The 22,552-nt window shown below is 29.3% G+C and overlaps 1 protein-coding gene across 1 annotated transcript in view; it reads left to right on the top strand.

Annotated features, from left to right (window-relative positions):
* Nucleotides 1-616: 616 nt before the first annotated feature.
* The window catches only part of LOC129961616 (uncharacterized), a 63,016-nt gene continuing 41,080 nt past the window's right edge, over nucleotides 617-22,552 (top strand). The window contains exon 1 of the mRNA XM_056075123.1: nucleotides 617-955. Coding sequence (XP_055931098.1) covers nucleotides 887-955 — 69 coding nt within the window. The 5' untranslated portion in view covers nucleotides 617-886. The remainder of the gene's footprint in view (nucleotides 956-22,552) is intronic.

Genomic DNA, 22,552 nt, shown 5'->3' with positions numbered 1-22,552 from the left:
TTGACAAATAGGTAATAAAATGTTTAACAATAACAATGAAGAGTGCCTGCCTCCACTCCTCAGCCGAGGAGCCCTAGGCAGCTATCTATTCGGAAGTGTATCCCTGCGTACTTCATACAAATAAAATTCCTATTTTTATTTTAAAACAATGAGAAGGAAACAAACATCCCAGATGAAATTCTGTGCTTTATCAGATAAATATTGGATAGTAAAAAAACGACTCGAAAACGCAAAAGTAAAAATAATGGATAACGGTATATCTATCTATCTATATTTATATAGCAATATCTCGGTGGAAAACACATTCATATTGTGTAGGGATTTAATTATAGCTATGTTTTCCCCAGTTCAGAAAATTTTTGAGTTGCTTATTTCAAATGGGCGACAAAATAAACATGTAAAATGTAACAGAAAACACAAAGCAACTGTAAAAATTTACCAGGAAGAAAACTTTTCTTTTCCCCATTCGAAAGGGAAAAACGCCGACGAGGAAAATCGAAATCTGATGAGACACCTTTCCAAGCCCCGCCTCTTTAATAGTATGTGAAGTCCGACAAACCATCTGTTGCTCAACCCGTGACGTAAGAATCCTATCTGAAAGAATACCTTTCCTTGCGGCTTGATCGGTGCAGAGCGCTGTTTGCAAGCGAGTTAGTTGTGCACCTGATTATCTGAAACAGAGTTGCGTGGATTCGCATGTGTTTGATCCGTTATTTTTTTTTTCTTTGATGAAGTTTATACCATTCAAGGTTTGAGCCGTGAAGGATGATGAGGTGGTGCTGTGAATTTATGAAAGGTTGTAACAGATGAAAAACGAAATTCGTTTAAGCTTTCGATTTGTGTTAATTTGCGTTCGAAACTACACTGAGATTTAACTAACTGTTAAATGATCAACATGGGCTGTTGCGGGTGTACGTTAGCTACAACAGCGATTACAGCTGTCGTTTTTGGATTGGTGAGTCATTTATTTCATGTTTACATTACCGTTGAGATTTTTTTTATTGTTTCCAAGCTTAGGTCATCAACATTCGGTATGGTAATGAATATTGTATTTCAGACTTTCATTCTCTTATTTGTTTTCAAAGAAATATAAGTGCATAAACTTTTTTATTTTGATTAGCCGTTACTTATTTTTTTAAATTTAGATTTGTATGGAATATGATTTGAGTATGTGTTATATGAGTTTTGAATTAAGAAACTATATCTTTTGTATGTTTTGAAGATAAAATTTTTTACTAAACATTTTTTAATTTGTGCACTAATGTAATTTTTATTGAATTTTTTTGAGTTGGGTGTTGTACTTTTTAAATTGTACATATTTTTGAAATTTCCGTGGAAAATTAAATTACTCTAACTTAACGATCTGAACTTGAAAATAGGAGAGTAATTAATAAATTATATAGTAATAATGAATTACGAATGAATAATATAATAATAAACAGGGAAAATGATGATAATAAACGTAGCGAACTTTTTATATATATTTTATTTAAAAATATGACTTTATTTTCATTACAAAAAATTAAATTTATCGCATTATTGTAAAATTAAAAATTAAAAAAAAATTAAAAAATAATTTATATTAATTATAATCAAAAACACGTAGGGGAATCGTAAAAAATTATAGAAAAGGGTGAATTTTAAAGTTTATTATGAATTGAATTTTTGAAATTTGAGATAGAATTGCATGAATCCAAATAAGATTCATCCTAATATATAAGACTACAATATTTTACATCTATTATGATTTACATTGTACTGATATTTTATATATATCTTAAAATTGCCTAAATAACTTGTGGTATAAGTACAGAGTAAATGATGTTTAGATAGATGCACTAGATACATATTGAGAATGCTAAAGTAATTTTCAATATAGAATTTTAGAGCTGACACAAATATTTGAATAGGTAGAGTATTGCAGATGTTATAGATTGGGAAACATCTAAAAGAAATTACGATGTGTTCAAGCAATAAAAAGTCACTGAATCATAAATTTGGGGCAAATGTTAATCGGTGTAATTAAATCATTACAAAATAATAGTTGTTTTTGTAGCAATGAGAGTGAAAAGAAAAAGGATATCAAACTTGTTGCTTGAATTAATGTTTTAACACCACGAATCAAACTTGTTTGCGCAAAAAGAAAGCATGTATTTAGAGGAACACTCAGGCGAAACGCACGCTTTTAATCAATATGCCTTTTACCTCATAATTATGCTTGAATAGCGTCTTGGTTGAAATGTATCGTGGAAGTTTCTCTTCATATTTGTTTTAAAAGGATAAATGTAGCTCATGTGATAGTTTAATTAGTTAAAATCCAAAATCGAAGTACAGAAGGTACCCTTTATGGCCGTGGTCGATTAAAAATTTCTAAAATATCTTGGTCTTTTAATTCAGTAAAATATTCTTGATACATAGCATTTAAAAAACATTTTCACTGTACTGTGACTAATACTGATCGAAATATGAAGCTTTGAATATCATTATTATAGACAATTTTAAACCATTTCAATGGCCGTCTCGATGAAAATTCGCCAGTTAATAAATAATGTGTGCTGGTGACCGCGATTGGTTGGCTTGAAATAAAGAAATTCAAGACTTCACACTTGATCCGTTTTATTAACAAAAAAGTAGAAATTATTTTCTTTAAAAATATTCATGTGTAAAAAATATTGTCTTAAATCTAATTAATCTGAAAAAGTACCCTTTAAAAGATTTAGACATTATGATATTTTAAAAATACAAATATTGACATAAACAATATGGAACATAATTCTATTTTTCATTGAAAAAACTTTACAACTAGAAACATAAGTCTGTCACTAACGATTTAGAAATTATTGGGCCATAATTAGAGCTGGTATAGCAAAATAATGAAGTCTCAAAAATGGTTAAAAAATAAAGGCGATCGACCAAAAGTCCGAGTAGAAAAATCTAGGCTCTATTATGATAAAAACACATGAAGAATTTCATGGAGTCATCTGTTAAAATTGACGGAGATATTTGCAATTAAAATTACGAGCATTCTGTGACTTGAAAAAATTGATTCGTCCTAAATTGAAAAAAGTATTGTCATGTGTTATCATATAGTTTTTCCGAATTAGGAGACCCTCGGGGGGCACCTCGAAATGAGGATGAGATGCTTCCGGCATGGTGGTTGGATCTCGCCACCCTGGAGGGTACACTAATAGGTGGGGGATCTGGCTCCTCCCATCGATGACGGGACGTACTTCCTTCGGGGAGGGTTGTACCGTGGCCGGTGACGGCCCTTAGGACTCAACCACAGTTCCCGCCAATTGCTGTTGCGGCGGTCTGGTCATTCAGTTTTATGGTTTAAATCCGTGTGCCTTAGGGCGGGTCGGAGAGTTAGATGGTTGACTTTTCCGAATTACGAAACGGCCGAGTGAAATTTAAACAATGAAAAAAGTAAACAAAAATTCTAATAAAAAAACGCATTTAAAAATGCATTTGATTGTCACGGTTTAAAATTCAGAAACCGATGTTGAATTTTTGAGCTTCGATAACATAATGCTTCGTCAAATCAAATAAGCAACTTTTCATTTACTTACCTTGAAATTTTCATTTGGAAAATTATTTAATTTAAATTGATCCATCCCTATTAATTTATTTCTGTTTTGAAGACTGACGGGTGTGTTTTTTAAGTTATAAATATTGAAATAAAATTAATTGGAATGGAATTATTTACTGTTGTTCCAAATTTGGCTTGAGATAATTTATATCTTTATTTTTTCCAATTTCCTTTAATGCTTTATATTAGATAAAAATGGAAAATTAATTTTTATTCAATAAAAAAATATGAAAAATATGAAATAAGTGAAAGTGAAATCATAAGAATTCTTTATTCATTGAACTAAGAATTGTTAATAATTCTTCATTCTGTCTGTTTCAAAATATAACAGGAGTTAATATAACAAATTATTTATACAGACTATTATATTTGAATGAGGAACCATTAAAATGACATCCTAAATCTACAAGAAGAACTAGTTTACAAAAGTCTTCTTTTTCCGTTTGACAACAGATGTATACAATGTGTAAGTTTTTATATTTTAAACTTTTTGTACTGAATTTCTTTGGCATCTTTTTCAATTAAAAGATTAATGATATCTGTTTAAATCTTGCACTAATCAAAAAAAATTTTTGAAAAAGGGATGGAATTTATGTTTCATTTTTTTAATTACTTTCTCTACTTTCATTTGTGGAAATTAAAGGATCCAAAGTACTTTTTTAGTGGGCCATATTAGGTATAAAAAAATTGTTTGAAAAATGTAAAATGAGTCTGGAGTGCATTAAGAAGAGCGATTAATAAGAAAAAATCTCCTATTTAAAATTTTCCCGCTTAGAGTTATACATCTAATGTCTTAAATATTGTGTTCTTTTTGTTATTATAAGCATTGCAGCTTTAAGCCAAATATGATTTCAATTATTTTGAAGCGATAAAGATACAATTTACGGCAACCGATAGAGTTTACGACCTCAAACAAAAAGATACAAAAGGATGAACTAAAAGATACCCTACTAAAATTTAACTTTCCTGAACTATATAAGCAATAGATTTTTGTTGAGTTACATAAAATATTCTAACTATAATATATGTCTCAATAGCCTGAAGTTCATTGCCCCTTAAACTCGCTATGTAAAGTTTTCTTAAGTATTTATGATAATAAAATGTAAATACAGAGTGTCCATTCTAATTATGACACATAATCTAATTTCTAAATTTTAAGAGAAAAATCAGTTGTGAAAATGCTTTTAACTATGTATAGAATTTTATTTTGTGTTGTTTGAATCAGTAAATATACTATTTATTATAAAATTTAAATTTCTAAAAAAATTAAATTTTTATGAAATGAGAGACCTTTTTTAAATTAAAATGCTAGAATCACAAGAATTTTTTACTATGATTAACCAGACAGGGATACTGTATGAAAATTTATACATTCAAATTTTTTCACCAATGTGTTTATCGATTCTAAAGCATAAAATAAAATTCTTTGTGTCATTTAAAGCATTTTATTTTGTTTAATGTATATATCTGTATCTCTAACGATCTAGAAATTAATTGTTTGTTATATGATAGTAGTAGAATCCTGCAAATAATAATAATATTTTAATGTAGATCCTTTGTAATTGCTATCACCATACAACATTATCCAAACGATGGATAGCATATGAATTTTTTCAATGTGCATTTTCAATTATTTTCTGAAATTTTGTTCACTATTAGTGATTATTTTTATCATATGTTTTTACTATTAAATTATTAAGTAAGAATCTTGTAATCAGACAAGTTGTATCATAATAAAGATCTTTCAATTAATTTTTTCACCTAAATGGGGATTGTCCTCTATTTTATCATTTATTTTGCATTGACGATTAAGACAAGGAAAGATCTGATTTTTCGTTAATATTTTATGATTTGTATAGAAATTTTATTTTTCAAATCTTCCATTATAACTTTATTAGCGACGGTTCAAATTGACAATACAAGTGGAATTTCTCAGTTATCATTATGTCCTGTTAAAACAATCCAAAATGTCATTCTAATGCATTTAAAAGTAATCAGCCTCTTTGAAAATAATTTAATTATGAGAATCAGTTAGCAATATAATGTATAATGAAAGTTTATTTTTAAGAAGAAAGTTACCTCAATTTCTTAAAGCCAGTTTCTTAATCCAAAGACGTGTAGAAATAACGTTACTCTTTTGCTGACCAAGCGATAGTTTTGAGATTTTTATACTGCCATCCTGTCATTTATTTTAAAATACCTCCTGCCTCTGTACAAAAAGCTAAATTTAATCGTGGCGCTGAATGATACAGCATTTTTAAATATATACATTGCTTCTGTCACATTTTTCAACGATCATATAAGTTTTAGTTAGAAAAAAATTATAATTGTCGGCAGCTCTTGTGATTTTCGAACTTTTCCTAAATATCACTGAAATCATGATTATGGAATTTGCCTTCTGTTATCTCGATACCACATATCTTAACTGAAACCCCCTGCATTGTATCATTTCCGTCTTTTCTTCAGAAAAGAAGAATGAAGATTGTGCAATAAATAAACACTGAAGAATATCATAAGTAAATAAATGCATTAAATAAACATTGCAAATATCATGGGTAAATATGTGCTTTCATTAGAGAAAAATCAAGAATTTACAAAATGAATGCCTTTCATATTGAAAGAGATAAAATCATCTTGAATCAAAATCTTCAGCTTTTTCTATTGTTTGATGGTAGTATATTGTAAAACTGCCCACATCTTCTGCTTCATTATTCAGCACATTATGTGGCTTTCCCTCTGTAGCTTTCACTGAATTTGGTTAGGTAATTCTTGCCTTGATTATACAGCATGGGAAATAAAAAGGCCTTCTTTACCATAAGTATGTCAAGTGGAAACTGGACCTTCGCTCGTTATAGTTATTGTTGATATTGCAGCTCTGCCTCTGCTAAGTGTTAAATTGTTCTCGCGTGAGCAAATAATTTTCTTTAGCTGGATCGAGAACCAGTAGTCTGTGAGCTTTCTTTTTTGCTGGAGTTAATGATCGTACGATCAATCTTTGATCTAGATTTTTTTACGCACGATTTCTGGATGGTTTACGAATGATTTTTCACATTACAGTTGAATAAAATGATAAGGTAAATGGGAACAAAGCATTCAAATAAGAATGTTAACTATTTCAATGTACTATTCGGTTGGAATTTTAATGATTTTTATTCTTTCCAAGTACTTTGAATAGGCAATTTCGAAACCTTTATAGGTTTAAAGAAAACTTGATTGATGCGAATAGTTAACTTATTGACTGTCTTATAAATGTCTGTCTGAGTTAAGAAACACTGTCTCAGTAGAGGAATATTAATACCAATTTATATTTGAAGTGTGAGTGATTTATAGCCAAATTTGTTTCCTTTCCCACTATGTCTTTAGATTACGAAATTGTTTCTTACGTTAGTCTTAGTTAAATTACTGCAGGCTGTTTCAGCTTTAATAAAAATAAATATATTCAATTATCACTATATTGTTTTTTTCTGAATTTTTTTTTTATCTAGCAAAATTATCTAGAAATAAGTATGGAACTATTTATCAGGAAGATTAGAAAGTGATATTGCTTAAATTGAAAAAGTAATTTATTCTAATTTTAGTCTTTTAAAATTTCAATTTTTCGTTAAGAAATAATTTTGCTGTTTTTAAAAAAATATTTCTAGCATAACGAGAAAAAAAACCATGTTTGATATGAAATTTCCCATACTGCATCTACAGATGAATATACTCTAAAGCATGGCAGACATATATAACTGCATCTTGGGATACTGGCCGAATTCAAGAATCGTGACCTGCTTGTATTGTCATGTGATGAAAAGAATTAAGAGACATTAACATTTACGAGATCAGATCTATGGTACATTTCATAATTTACTTTTATTTTCGGGAAACCATTTACTAAAATGATTCTTTAAATGATACTTTGTAATACTTCTTGATGATAATTAATGAAATTAATAAAATAGACATTCATACGGAATTTTTTTGGGAAGGAGAGAAATATGTTTCGACGTAACTCATAATTAGCTTCTGAATTCTAATCCAGAATTATTCAAGTATAGCTGAAAGTACTCATATATTTAAAAAAATGGATGTAAAATGAAATCATATACTATAGAACTGGAAAATTACTCTTTAAGAATGAAGAGTGCAGATATTATTTCAAACAGTTCCTGCTCTAAATTAATGATGAATCTTCAAGAAAAGTTCTATTTAAAATCGTATCTCCCAAATGATTAAATGATTCCGGGAAATACTTCAGGTTTGTTCCCAAACCAAACAGCCTACTTGATAAATAGGCGATGGTAAATCTAATAGCAAACAAGCAATTAAATTGATTCTCCAATCGTAATTAGAGCAACAAAAGCCTGTTATGCCTAATGACTTTCTAAACAAACTTTAATGGGATCGCTTGTTTAAAGTTCAGGATTAAGTAAAGATTATTACAGGATGTTATGAGAATCTCAAAATTGCTGCTCTTGATATTATTGTTGTGAATTCAGGATGTTTTTTTAAGCTTTAATAAATGCTTTAGATATAATAATTTCCTGATGAATTTGTAAGTTTAAGAGGAAGTTGTTAGAATTCATGAAAACTATATTTTTGGTTTTAACTATGGTTTTTGATATGATTATTTTTAATTTTGAGTGTTTATCTCACATTTTCTTTAATATCACTTCGCATTGTATATTTTTGGCGCATGAGGGGTATTTAATGCTCAGTTATACCTAACATATTATATTTGCATAATAAATTTCAATAGAAATGAACAACAGTTGCAAAAAATGTCCTGTATTATCTTGTATTTAGTGAAATTTTTCTTGGAATAGTTCCTTTGAATTCTTGTTTTCTTTCCAAAATTCAAAAATGTTTTAAATGATGAATATTCGATAAATTTCGAGAGGAAACAAATGTAAAATTTCTGAGAATTAGTTACCTTTTCTAGTTTTTCGTTTAATAGATCGAAATAATACATTCTCATGAAAAGAAATATAAGGCAACTAATACAAAATATTTTTTAAAAAAATGCATATTAAAAATTAATCTTCGGTCAACTTTTTCTGCTTATAATTAATTACATTTAAATACTTTTGACTTTTAGAACGATTATAAAATTGTCTTATTAAAAAATACAATTTATGCAATTTTTAAGCTCTTTGATCGATTTGTTACAGAGTTTGTTAGTGTGTCCTGGAACGAACTTTAAAAAATGAATGAAAACAATTAGCACGTTTTAATATGTATATCATATAACACAAATTTTGATTCTTAGAAAAAGCATATTTTCTATAAAAAGCTGGTTAAAAATACATCTTTAAATCAAGATTTGTGTTCATAACGTCAATTCAGTATTTAAGATATTTCGTAAAATCACGTAGATATCTTATTCATTAAAAATAATGATTAGAGTTTTTTCAATCTTGCAATTAATTTTCTTTAGAGATATTAGATAAATTTTTTAATGAATTCTCATTAGTAGAAAAATAAGCCATTTTGAAGTATATGATATGCAATGGCTGTTGAATGTTCAGTTTGTTGCAAGGTTAGTAGAAAATAAAGAATTCCCTACATTGTATTCCTATTTCTGATTTTAATATTTTTTCAGGCAATATTAAATATACTAAATATTTAAATCTGTTGAGAACGTATCTTATTAATAAATATATAGTTTGAAATTCTGAAATTGGATTATATGAGGTTCCCGAGGCCAGTGTTTATTTTAAATTAAAATTATGATGCTTCAGGCAGTATTAAAAAATGAAAATCAATCAAGCAAAACATCAATAATTAAGGCTAAACATTATTTTTACGAGGGGAAAACTTATTTATTTTTGTTTGAAATAATAAGAATGTAAATAAAAAGAATTAAAAAAAATCTTTTTCGAAATGCTACCAAAAATTCAAACGGTCATTTATTTGAAATTACTGTCAACAACAACAAAAACCCCTCAACGGGAGAGGGCAATATAAACTTTTAAACAAAAAAAATATTGAATTTTAAAGCAATAATAGCATGTTATAGCTTTCAAAAATTCGTAGAAAACCACTATTGCCTTATTTTTCTATAGTTGAATTTATGAAATCTCTTGTAATTAATTTAAAAACCATACATTTTTCAAAGAATTCGTCAATAATTCAGTGCAATGAGTAATGTAAAATCTTAGTAACTTTCTTTTCAAAATAATATAACTTTCTTTTTGATTAAATGTTAAATAAACAATGGAACTACCAAATGGTTGTGTTATTCTTAGATGCCTTATTTTCATACAGAACAGAGCGTCGTCTCATACCTGGTCACTGAACGGTTTGGTGGGCATGTTACAGGAATTTTATTTAATGCCAAAATAATTACAGTAGAAAAAAAGACTACGTACAGAATTTACAAGCATATAAGAAATGATATTGAGATGAAACTGTTTACAAACATTTTCAACTTTAAAAATTATTTGGAATAATAATATGCTGAGAGATAAAATGTGTAAAAATATACATGTACTCTGTGTTCACTTATTTTTATGACATAGTAGATGAGAACGCAGTTATAAAAATCAGATCGAAAATAATTTGCTTAATGGGAACGAAGAGAAACTCTGTTTGATTGAAATGTATGATAGGAGACTGCAGTGCTTGTTTTTTCCCTTAATCTTTCTAAGTATGACATTTGATGTTGTGAGCTATTGAGGCAAGAATAGATCTATATATTTCACTTATAAATATAATTATCCTATGGATTTTTTGCCTGGAAAGGAAGTTGCTGGCAACTCTTTTCAGCCGTTCTTGTTCATGGATTGATGATGGTTTTTTCAAATGCCAGGAGATTGTGAAGATGCATTCCGTAGCATAATGAAGTGCGGTGCCTATCCCACCACAACTGCACTGGTCACTCTCAGTCAGATTGAACCTTTTGAGGTAGGCAGGAAAAGGGCCGTGTTCTGAGAAGAAAATAATATCCTCTCTGATCCAGTTAGTGGGATGAAGGTTGACAGTAGGCAAGATTTTAAAAACATTTCTGCCTGTGTCACCATTACTCCAATATGTTTGCCATTCCTCTAGTATGTCTTTCCGATGGAGGGCTTTTATATGTGTTTAGAAAGCTTAGTTTGCATATAAAATTGCCCATTTCGCGTTGCTTCCTTCGCTACTTGGTATGCTTATTTATTGCCTATATTGCCTGTATGTGCTTTAACCCATGATACTTTTACTGTTGAGTTTGAAAGCAGGACACTAAAAATTTCTCTTGCTATTTGGTTTGTACTCTTTGGATTAGAGAATGCCATGATACTAGCTCTGTTGTCGACAAGTATTTTAAAAGTGATGTTTGAAAATTGAGATGCATACTTTACTGCTTCATGAAGTGCGGTGAGTTCAGCTTGAAAAACAGTATTGTTGTCATTCAATTTATCAGACTAGTGGTAAGACCAGGAATCATTGATCAGGACACAAAACGCAGCTCCAACTCCATGTTCTGTTTTTGAGCCTTCTGTGAAAATATTGGTATTGTTCATTTGAGATATATTTATTCCTTCATCTTCCAATGAGATTTGGTTGCAATTGAGATGCTGTGAAGAGTGAGTTGACCAGCCAGTTCCTTTCTTCTCTAAGTATTCTAATTGGATCTCTGTTATGTTGGGCGCAAGAGGGATTCTTAGGCGATGTATTGAAGTTAATCTGACTTCAAATTGTAACTGCATGTGCAGGTGGGGAATGCAGAGAATGGTCTCTGAATGGAGGAAAGTTTCCTCTTCATTCTGCATGTTGGGTTTAGACACCACGCTGAAGAACCATGGGCGAGCATTCTCTCAACTACTGTCTGATAAAGAACTCTTCTATGTTTCTGAGAGATTCCCCATGTGTTGCCAGCGATTCTTTTGAGGCTTTGATGCATTTTAAGGGCCTTTTCTCCTTGTTTTTCTATATGCTCCAGCCAGTTTAATTGTTCATTTACATGGATTCCTACACATTTAAAAGATTTGGTTCTCTTGATGGTGTCTCCATTCCATGTGATTCTGGGGCCTCTCGCCATTTTGCTGAATAAAATGTGGGTTGTTTTTTCCGTGGAGATTGAAAGTTGATTATTTGAGCATCAAGAGTTAAGTTTGGCTATTGCAAGTTGAATTTCTCTTCCAAGGCTATTTCTTGTGTCCGCTTCTGCAAAGACTTGGATGTGTGCATTTTCTGGCCAGGCCTGCTTGAGAATTTCGTTGGCTTCGAGATTCCATGGAGTCAGACCACTGCATGATCCTTGAGGGCAGCCTTGTTTCTGCTCTTTCATGGCCCTACCTTCGGGAGTCAATAGGGTCCCTTACCTGTTTTGGAGGAGGCTGTGAAAGAGACTGTTGATGTTTAAAGGACAGATGCTGGCATCCAGACCTTTAAGAATGGCTTTGTGTTGCAAGTTGTCAAAGGCTCCTTTTATATCAATAGAGAGCACTACGACATGCTTGCCCTCTCTTCTTGCAGCTTGAATTTTGTTTATCAGCTCATGGATGGCTGTATCTAATGATTTGCCTTCCTTAAACACATGTTGACGCTCGCTGAGGCTATTGGTGGTCTCAAGATGGTAAGTTAATCTTTGAGTCATCAATTTCTCCAGCACCTTCCCAATTGTTGGCAGGTGAGAGATGGGTCGAAGCCAGTCCCTGGTATTTTCCTTGTTTCTGGAATAAAATAATATTTCCTATTTTCAAGAAATCTGGGAAGCAGCTTAATTCTAGGTGCTTATTAAAGAGAGATGGAAAGATATTATGAAAGCGCTTGTGGCTAATTTTAATAAGGAGGTTATCAATAAGGATTCCATCAATAATCATAATTTTAATAAGGATTCCATCAATACCGGGAGCTTTACCTGACAGAAGGTGGTCTATTACCATTGAAATTTCTTGGAGGGAAAATGGAAGGCCAAGTGACTGCGGTGAAGTGTTTAAATTATAATTAGTTGAAATAGCAGGAGATGGGAAAATCTGGTTCAGAATGGTTTGTGCTGCTTCTTTCAGACTTCCTTTTGGTCACTATTTTTCAGATATGGGAAAACTGATTTCCGAAAAGCGGCTGTGTAATGCTTTCCTTATGAGTTGAACGCTGTGCTGTTGTATTTCTCCAGCCCGTATTTTTTGCTTGTTTAATATTTTTTTTTGTACTCGGTTTTCTTCTTCTTGAAGATCTGGTATCTCCGCTGCTTTTCAATATTTGGTGCTCTCTGTGCTCTCTTTCTTAGTTCTCTAACTTTCTTTTTATGTATTTCTAATTTCTCTGTCCACCAGTTTGTTTTCGTTAATAATAGTTGTTTGTTAATCTTGAAGGTTTTGTTGCAGGTATTAATAATACAGTTTTGAAGTACTATTGTGACGTCATTTAGTTCTTGTTGTTCCGATTTTATTTTCTAAATAATACATATCTTTACCAAGTATACTGAGAAATCTAGGATGATTCCCATGGGGTGTCTTGTATCTTTTGTAGAATTGGTTAACTATAGTGGATGCTATTGTTGTTTGTATATATATCTATGGTCACTTAAGGAGATATCACCCAAAACCTACCAGTTAATGGAAGAGTCTATAACTGATTGGGAACATAAGGTTAGGTATGGCCAGCCAATGGTGTTATTTCTTTGGAAAGTTGGTGGGGAATCTCATTTATTTAAAATATATAAATTATTTGCTAAGATAAAATCCAAGACTTCATTGCGTCTATTGTCATGGGACCTGTACCCCCCAAAGGGTGTTGTGTCCATTGAGATCAGCGCCGATGATGATCTTTTCCTCCGGCAAGCTGGTAAGGATCTTTTGGATTTATTGGAGAGTTGTGCAGACATCTTCTGCTGGTGAGGAGTAGGCAGAAATTATTGTGATGGGATATAAGGATGTTTGGATATTTAAGGCTACTATGTTCACTTTTGTTGCCAACAGAGCAGATTTTAATTGGGCTGACGGGATGAGAATTGCAGCCTTCTGGTTTGTGGAACTAAACGTTTGCCATGATTTGATAATTCCAGGGATTTCGTTGTTATAATGGTATTGTTCTTGCACTAGGATGATATCCGGTTTAATCGTGCTTGCTGTCAAATGAAGCTGTTGGTGGATGCTTTAGCTCTAGCTAAATTTATTTGGAGCATTTTTAGTGGGTCTTGAGTAGAGGCTGTCGCGATGTGAAAAGGAAAAGAAGAATTTTCAAAATTGTTATGGTTCATACTAGTAATAGTCCCTTGAAAGTTTTTAGCTGTTACCTCTTTTTGGTAGCAGGAACATTGAGTGTTGATGACTCTATGCCTCACGCTGAAGGTAGTACCGCTAAATCTGACAGTTAGAGTTTGAAAATTCTTCATTGAAGGAATCATAACCATTCAGTTACACATAACCAATATTCCTATTAAACTAATTGGTCTCTAAAGTAGCTAGTTTGAATAATTTAATTATATCAATAAAAAAAATCAAGAAGTTCAGCTGTTGTACCTAATCTTAATTGCTGAATTTAATCAGAGTTAATTCGGTCATTCTCTCAGAACTAAAAATATCATTTTTCTTTTCATATTTATCATTTCTTTATTTAGAAGTCGTGTCAATGAACTCAACGATTCTCTAAAAAATCATTCACTTCATCAATATATATTTTTTATTATTTGTATCAGGAATTTTTTGCAAGGAAAATGCAGCATCAAAAATCTAGATAATTTAACATCAAAATAAGTTCAGTAAATGATATGGCGTGTGGTTGTTAATTAAAACGGCACGCTTTAACGACAATTGTCACGCGGCGCGGATAAGTTAACTGAACTCCTTATCAGCATCGTATTCTCGAACGGAACGCAGATCTGTCGATAACACTTCACACACAGATGTAACTCTTGAAAATATTTTCTATATGCATGATCTGTCATGCGTGTTGGAGCTTTTCCGTTTTGCGTTCATGATTTGTGCGATGATATTGTTTTTCAATAGTGATGAAATCTTTTTTGCACACGAATAAAATAATTCGGAACCTATTCTAAGAAGTTTTTACTGAGCAGTAGCTTTGCAAAGGGTTGAATAATCATAGAAATTACCAGAAGGCTCCACAAGAATCTTAATTTTAAATCTCTTTCCTTCTTCAAGACCACTAATGAGTCTTATTCGTACAGGCATTGGCCTGATGAGAATTTTTTTTTTGATAAATGCAAATTTTTTTATTTATATTAGTTTGTTATGAAATTAATTATACTTTATTCAATCATTTTTCATAATTTAATACATTAGAATGAAGTCTTCATCTACTTGAAGTCTTCTGTATTTCAATAAACGTTTTGAAGTCATAGAAATTTTCTAGAAAATATCAGCAGAATTGCATTAATTTAGATTAAACTGATACAAAATTTATATTATATAACTTCAGGATAACTTTTATTTAAATCTTAGTTGAAATCCAAACAGATAAATCATACATATAAGGAACGATGTTGTTTCTTAGGACAGATTTAATTTTTTTTCAAACTTGAGTGAAGTTGAAAGTTGTACAATTTAGACTCTAATCAAATTAACTACTTAAAAAGTGAACTACAGTTTTTAAATTAGTTATATCCCATTTAAAAAGGAAGCAATAGTGTTTCTTTCCCATTCTTGCAAACGCCCCGAAGTACAATATCAAGTTGTAACTTGAAAATGAAAAACAAAAAAATTGTTGAGAAGAAAATATTTATTTTACAATTTTATTATTAATAAAATAAAATAATAATGAGTATTATTAGGAATTTTGATAAATGAAAGAATAGCTATATAAAAATTGAAATTATAATCAAAGTCTGAATATAATTAACTACATCAGCTCATGTATTTTAAAACCAAATAACGACATTTCACGCAAACCTTGTAGTACTTAGAGATATCCTAAAGCATAACATACTGTTTGTCTTGAAGTCACTGTACCGCCATTAAAAAAGGCTGAAACATTGTTTGATGTTATATGCGCAATAGATTTAACCCTAAATTCACATACTACATATTCAAAATTATAATATATGTTTCTACAAAAGGCACTAACTTCAGTAATAAAAATGTGAAAATGAAAATAACGATAACAAAATATTAACTTATCATAAGATAGCTTTTAATTTTTCTTAATAGCAACAACAAAATATTTAATACAAATATAAAGCGTGCTGAACTGTTGTATGGAGAATAGTAACTTCTACATGTCAATTGGTCTCTTATTCATGAAATGGCAGATGAATACAGTTTACTCCAAGGTAAAATTTCTCATGGTACAACGCCTTCCCCTATCTTTAATTTCATGCAGTGAAATATTTAAAAGTTTCTCTTAGTGTTTTTCGACGTAATTGTATACATTTGTAAGTATAATTGTCATTCTTTCGAAACTATGTTTTCTTTATTTTATTCAACTATTGAACGAAAGATTTCATTTCCACGTACCAATAATCTGTTTCAAACCGCCGTAGTTGTCAAAGGAGCAGTCTTAAATTTAGTTTAATTAAATCTTAAATTCTTCCAACTTAAGATTTTTAACTAATATACGACTTAAGTGACAGTATCGAAATCGATAAATGTGAATATATATTGAATTTCTGCAGTAAGTCATTTGAAAGAATCATTTGTTGTTATAATAAAGAACATTCGTAAAAATCATATTTCACAATAATTTTTCTTATAACCTGATTTTGTTTTTTCTTATATTTTAAGTAATCATTGCAGAAAAATTATTATATTATATTATTTTTAAAGCTTTCACTATATCAAAATATGTTTAAACTATTCTTTTAACGTTATAGAATTTATGATTTATTTATTTTTTGTTCAATATTTGTCTTTATTCTTTTCCTATCTCTTATTATCGAAGTCCTATAGTTTCCGTTAATTTTTAAGCTTTTTTTCTCACTTATAAAGATTGTATAAGAAATTTAAATTAGCAGCACCATTAAAAAATGCGCCACTTCATGCTGTTATAGACCAATCGATTGTTGTTAGATTGCAGATTTTGTTTTATCAAATCTAATTTGAAAAGAAAAGAAAAATTAAGAAACAAAGTATTGCTTCAAATAACCCGGAAAGGTTCAGCGAACTTAAAAGAGTAATTAATCTTTCATTATCTCTTACTTGATGACAAACTCATTGAACAAAAAGTGTTCAGGCAATTCAAGTCTACAGAAATTAATGAATCATGATTATTATTTTTTGATGCATTCTGTACTGTATCATTAACTTCGAATTACATCGAGCCCACACACAACGAGTTATTAATAAAAATTTGTTACTGTCATCGTGAATTTCAACGTACAATGACACTTTTATTGGTAACGTTTTCTTGAATATTTTGTGAATATATCTTTTCTTGAATAATTTTTTTTAATTTAGGAATGCATAAAATATATATATACGTAAAGAAAAATAAAGTAAATGAACTTGTAGCTTCGCACACAATTTAATTAAAAAAAAAGAACCATTTTCTTCATATGACAAAGATGTTTGAACGCGTGCACGCGGGAAAAATTAAGTTGGACTAATTTATGCACATCAAGATCCTGGGAGAAATTCTTGTTTGTTCCAGCTTTAGAAAAATAATCGAGTCAGCAAAATTTGTTATGGCTAGCTACCGTTTTTTTTTTTTTTTTTTGAAAATGAAAAACTAAATAAAGTGGAACTCCTATTCGACATCTGTTTTCTATCTCCCGTCAAAATAAAAAAAATATGTAAATAAATAAATAAAAATAAAAGCGGTCTTTCAAAAGAGTACAGTTCTGAAGAATTTCCATTTCTTTTTAATTACAAATTCCTTACTGGATTGAGCCTAGTGGCGTAGTTACAATTGGAAGGAAAACTTATAATATATATATATATATATATATATATATATAAGTAATATATATATATATAAGTAATATATATATAAGTATAAATTTAAGTAAAAATTATTTTATTTTGAATATAGAAGATAAAATTTTAATGTAATTTTCCTTGCTGTTTTATGTGCAAAATTATTGACAAGAGAGTTGAAATCTACTTAAATAGCTAATTTATACTCAATAGATAATCTATTATAAGATTTCTTATTTGCAAGTTAATCAGAGATTATCTTAAATAAATTTTAATAATTTTAAAAATTGAAAAAAAGATTTCAAAACATTTAGCAGTCAACTAGCATCAGAGTTTGCTGCCTTTTTCCGAAGTATCTGCACAAAACCGCCCTTTCTGTACTTTTTTAGCTATGCCACTAAATCACTATTTCTGAAATAATTTAAAGCAAACCAATGAATATCAAGAATTATCTAAAAAAGTGTTTAGAAAGAAAAGAGTTTTTTTCTAAGTATTTTTAGAAAGAGATATCTGTTTTTTTTTTTTTTTTTTTTTTTTTGTGCTTGAATCTTAAAAGTTTTTGTAAGATTTTTTAATTTTGATTTTTAATTGGAAAAGTAAATTCCTTGTTAATTCCTTGGTAATTGTTGAAGAATAGGCGATAATATAAATAATTTATTTAAATCTATTGAACTATTGATTTTATTTATGTATTCCTCAATCGAAAGATTCGGCTTCTATAGGTGAGACTAGATTATGAAAATTAACGCCTGAAAACATCGTTCAGTCATCAGAAGCTTGTGGTGAAAATGCTTTCTTGACCATGACTTTGACTCCGGTCATGGACGAAATTCACTTTTCTTTCCACCTTGAACCAGCGGGAGTGGACCCCTAAATATTTTCATATATTCTTTAATAAATGTAATTTTGTATTATTAACCATATGCCATTGGCGAACAATATTTACGAAAGAATCTATTAAAAGGTGATCTTTGGCGATTTTTTTTTTGGATATTGCTAATCCTTAAGTGCCAAAAACTGAATGTGTATTTTGGATAACTTTTTCTGATTGATAAAACGCTAAATTTGACTCAGAACTACAATTATAGTTGCAAAATCACATACCAAATTTCATGTATTTCAGACATTGCGTTTTTGATTTATCTTGTTTATATGCTTGTGAAGTACATATCGATAGATGATTAATGTCTTGACGAAATTTGAAGGTTTAAAATTTGAAGCATATCTGCACTTCAGATGTTAAATCTGTGTACCAAATTTTATTAATCTATCTTCTTTATTTTGTAGTTATCGTATATATGAAGGGTCATTTTTGAAAGCACTACTTTTGCGTGAATGGCCAAAAATTCTGTACCTAACAAATGTGGCCATTGAAAAGAATAACCATTATGGAGGATTTGTGGCTTAGATAAATGTTATTGTAGAAATAATTGATTTTAATATAATATAAACATGATATGTTTGCCTTTAGCGAAAGATTTTATCAGAGGTTTTTTCGAATATGTATAAGAACTACACTTATTGAAGATAATTTATGAAAAATTCGATGGATTAAAATATAGACTTTTAGTCTTTGTTTGTGGCCACATTTTTTGATAAATATTAAAGTCATATGGCATTTCTGTGCAGGATTTATTAGGTTAGAGATAACTTTTTTGTGTTCCTTTATTTTTGGAAGAATTGTCTTTCCTCGTAACGGTATAACTTTTTCAACTTCAGTAGAAAAAAATTGAAAACATATATTAGGAGCGAATTATTACAGTTAAGTTATAATATTTTTAATGTAAATAAAATTTAAAAAATAAAATACAGATACATTTTTTTGTTAGATATATTCTACTGATGGAGCAGATCTAATGATTTCCTCCCAATAAAATTCAGAATTTTCTTTTTTCTGATCTTGCATTGAAATTGTGAAAGTATTAGAATGCTTTATTGAAATATTTACTAAGACAGATTCGAAAAAAACAACAACATTTGAAATATACGAATAATTTAATACTGAATTTCAAAACAAAAGGTGTTTTTTTTTTCGAATAAAATCTCAGAGAATTTTGCTTCTAGTAAAATCGTTCGTCTATAAAATTTCTTTAATTTAGCTTAAGTTGAAGTGCTTTAAATATTTGAGAATATTATGAATTTTGATTGCAGTGCAAGACAAAACTAACATTTAAACGCTATTTGACTCTTTTCTAACTCAAGCTGATGAAACTGTGGCGTTACAAAAGAATGAATCATTTGAATCATTCAGGGAATGAAAATGTTTATCCAATCTAAAAGCTTACGAAATTAAATGAAACTGCTTAGTCGCGAAACTTAAAGCACGCGAAGTACTGTTTTAGTGGAACATTTATTTGATTAATCATTAATTTTACAAAGCAGTTAGAAATTCTTCATACTATATTTGGGATGTTAGAAAAATGAGGAAAAATAGAAACTATCTTTTAGAGTATTAATATAACGAACATTCTTTAAAAAATGAATTAATACTCATTATGTCATCATCCATTTTTTGGCTATTTAACAATGTAATTTTTATATTAATCAAGATAAATTATTTTTGATAATTTTGAAGTTTTATTTATTTATAATTAAATATTTAATCATTTAGAAATAATTTTTTATTTCTTACGCATTCATCTGAAATGGTATCTCATTTTTTTGTGTGTGTTTAATGTACATTTGATGAATAATTTTCTGAGTAAACACACTTCCTGAAATTTTCTATATAAAAAATATTTCCAGAACATCAATTTTTTTGAAAAAATAGCCCTAAATGGAACATTTGTTTTATTCTATCGTAATTGACTAATTTAATCTTTAGATATGCCATTCTCTATTTCATAATTAAGGGACACATTTGGTTTGAAACTCTGTCCTTTTTTGATTTAAGATATTTATAGGTAAGTGTAATTTTTCAACCAGATAATAATCTCGATGAATTGCATAACCTTAATGAATTTAAAACTAAAGATATTTCAATGCATGAATTTGACTTGAGATAAATAAATGAAAATTTAATATTAAAACCGATATCACCTATTCTTTTTTAAAGTTTATTACATTAAATCAATGAGATATTTCTTATTTCTTTGAAATATGATTTATATGAAGAAGATACATGTCAGATATTTTAAAACCGTACATAGGTTTGAAAGAATCCAACAAGAAAATAAATATACAAAACGGTTTATGGTCGAATGGATAGCATCCTTTAAGTTTAATTTATTCAATTTGCCAGCAAATTGTACTTTTACTCTGGCATTCTTTACAAAATATTTTGGAAATTTCACGATTGTGGCTTTATGACGAGATTAAGAATGTGTCATATTTAGCTTTCGTAAACTCTGCTTTAAAGGAGCAACAAATACAACGCTTGAATGCTATTGCTATAAGATTACCAGCAATTACTTTTTTAAAGCTCTTGAAGTCATCTTAGACAGAGTTCACATCATTTCAAGAGGATCCCTTTAGGTTACATTACATCACTGTCTTCTCTAGAGCGTTGAATGACTTTTGTAATTTCTCTTATCAATTTTACATTTTTGGCAAAGTATTTGTCAGAAAAAGTATTTTCGCTTATAACAGAATATTGTTCTTTTCGAACCGTATCGGATGTAACTTTTCTTGAACCTCCAAACAAATTATCTGCCTCACCGATTATATAACCTGTTAAGAAATGACAGTTATGAATTACGAATCGGAAGAATGCGCATTTTAATTTTTTAACGTCTTAAGATAAAGATAAAAAAGTGCAATTTCAAAGTTTGAATTCACTTCTTCCATAGGTCAGTGCATTGAGTTGCATTGAAGTTATGTTTTATTTCAATGTACATTGGTATCGGTTTATTATATCCATTTTAGCTTTTTAATTGTTTCAGATTTTCATTTCCAGTGATACTTGTTATAAGTTAGACATGAATGCTTATAAGATATCTAAATAATTTTAATGGGCGTATTAAACGGAACACACTATATAATTTACACAAATATAATTACAAATAAATTACATAAATATAATTTACTCGTAAGAAGTTATTCAAACGCGTATTAAAGTTAACTTTGAAGTTAATTAAATTCCAGTAGTTTACATGATTTAACAAGAATATGATTGCAAAATAAACTTCTTAAATAAATTCATTTTACCTTTACTAATTAAATTCGTTGTTACCTTTACTAATTAAAATCATTATTAAATCAAAATTTGTTTGTACAAAAGTTACTGCTCTTGACCATTTTGATCAAACGTCGAGGTTTTGACTCCTTTGATTAGATGTCGGAAAACAGTTCTTGACTAGAATAGTTTTTTGAATTTTTCCGTTTACAAACAATTTATATTTAAAAATAAGGGAGGAGAGGGTTAAATTAATCATCGTCACATAACGCAACATCAGCATCATGGGAAAGCTTACCGCCCGCTCTAATGTTGAAAAAGACCTGCTTCAAAAATCGTTGCAGTGAAAATTTCCGGTTGGAAAATTCCGGAAAAAGAATTTGCATCTTATTCGAAGTAGTGCACGCTGCAAAATGGCTCTACAAGGAAGGAAGCTATGTTGAAAAATGTTAAAATTTTGTATTTTCAAATTTTTTTTAGAATAAAAACATATATTCTATATTAAAAAGATACAAATAAAAATTAAAAGCTTTCGTTCGAAAGCATAAAACAATGATTTTTAAAGATTTCGAATGAAAGTTGGGTTTTTCTCCTTATATGATGCAGATTACATTTTATAAAATTGAATATTCATTTGAAAGTTAATTTTTTATACAAACAAGTTTTTCAAAATGTTGCTTAGTTAAACTGTTTGTTTAGAAAAAAGAATGTTATGAATATAGGAAACGATCTATCGAACAACTAACAACCATCATTTGTAACTATAATTTACTCGAGGTTTAATTTATTTTCCGAATTTTTGATTTCAACCAAGCAGTTGTTTACAATTTTACCGTGTAAGTTTTCTTACACATATAAATTTAATATTTGTTTTAATAAGGATATGATTCAAATTTATAATAAAATAAATTAATGTATTTGAGAATAATTATTTATTTCATAAAATAAATTTTAAAATTTTCGAAATATCTATTATGATTTTGAAAGCTTTGATTTTAAGTTATCATGGACTGTCGTATTATAGCATTAATGCTGAAAAATATGAAAATAGATTGAAATTTTACTCAGTAAAGG

Source organism: Argiope bruennichi, chromosome 2, assembly GCF_947563725.1.
Source record: "Argiope bruennichi chromosome 2, qqArgBrue1.1, whole genome shotgun sequence".
NCBI lineage: Eukaryota > Metazoa > Arthropoda > Arachnida > Araneae > Araneidae > Argiope > Argiope bruennichi.
This window is presented reverse-complemented; position numbering and strand designations above follow the sequence as displayed.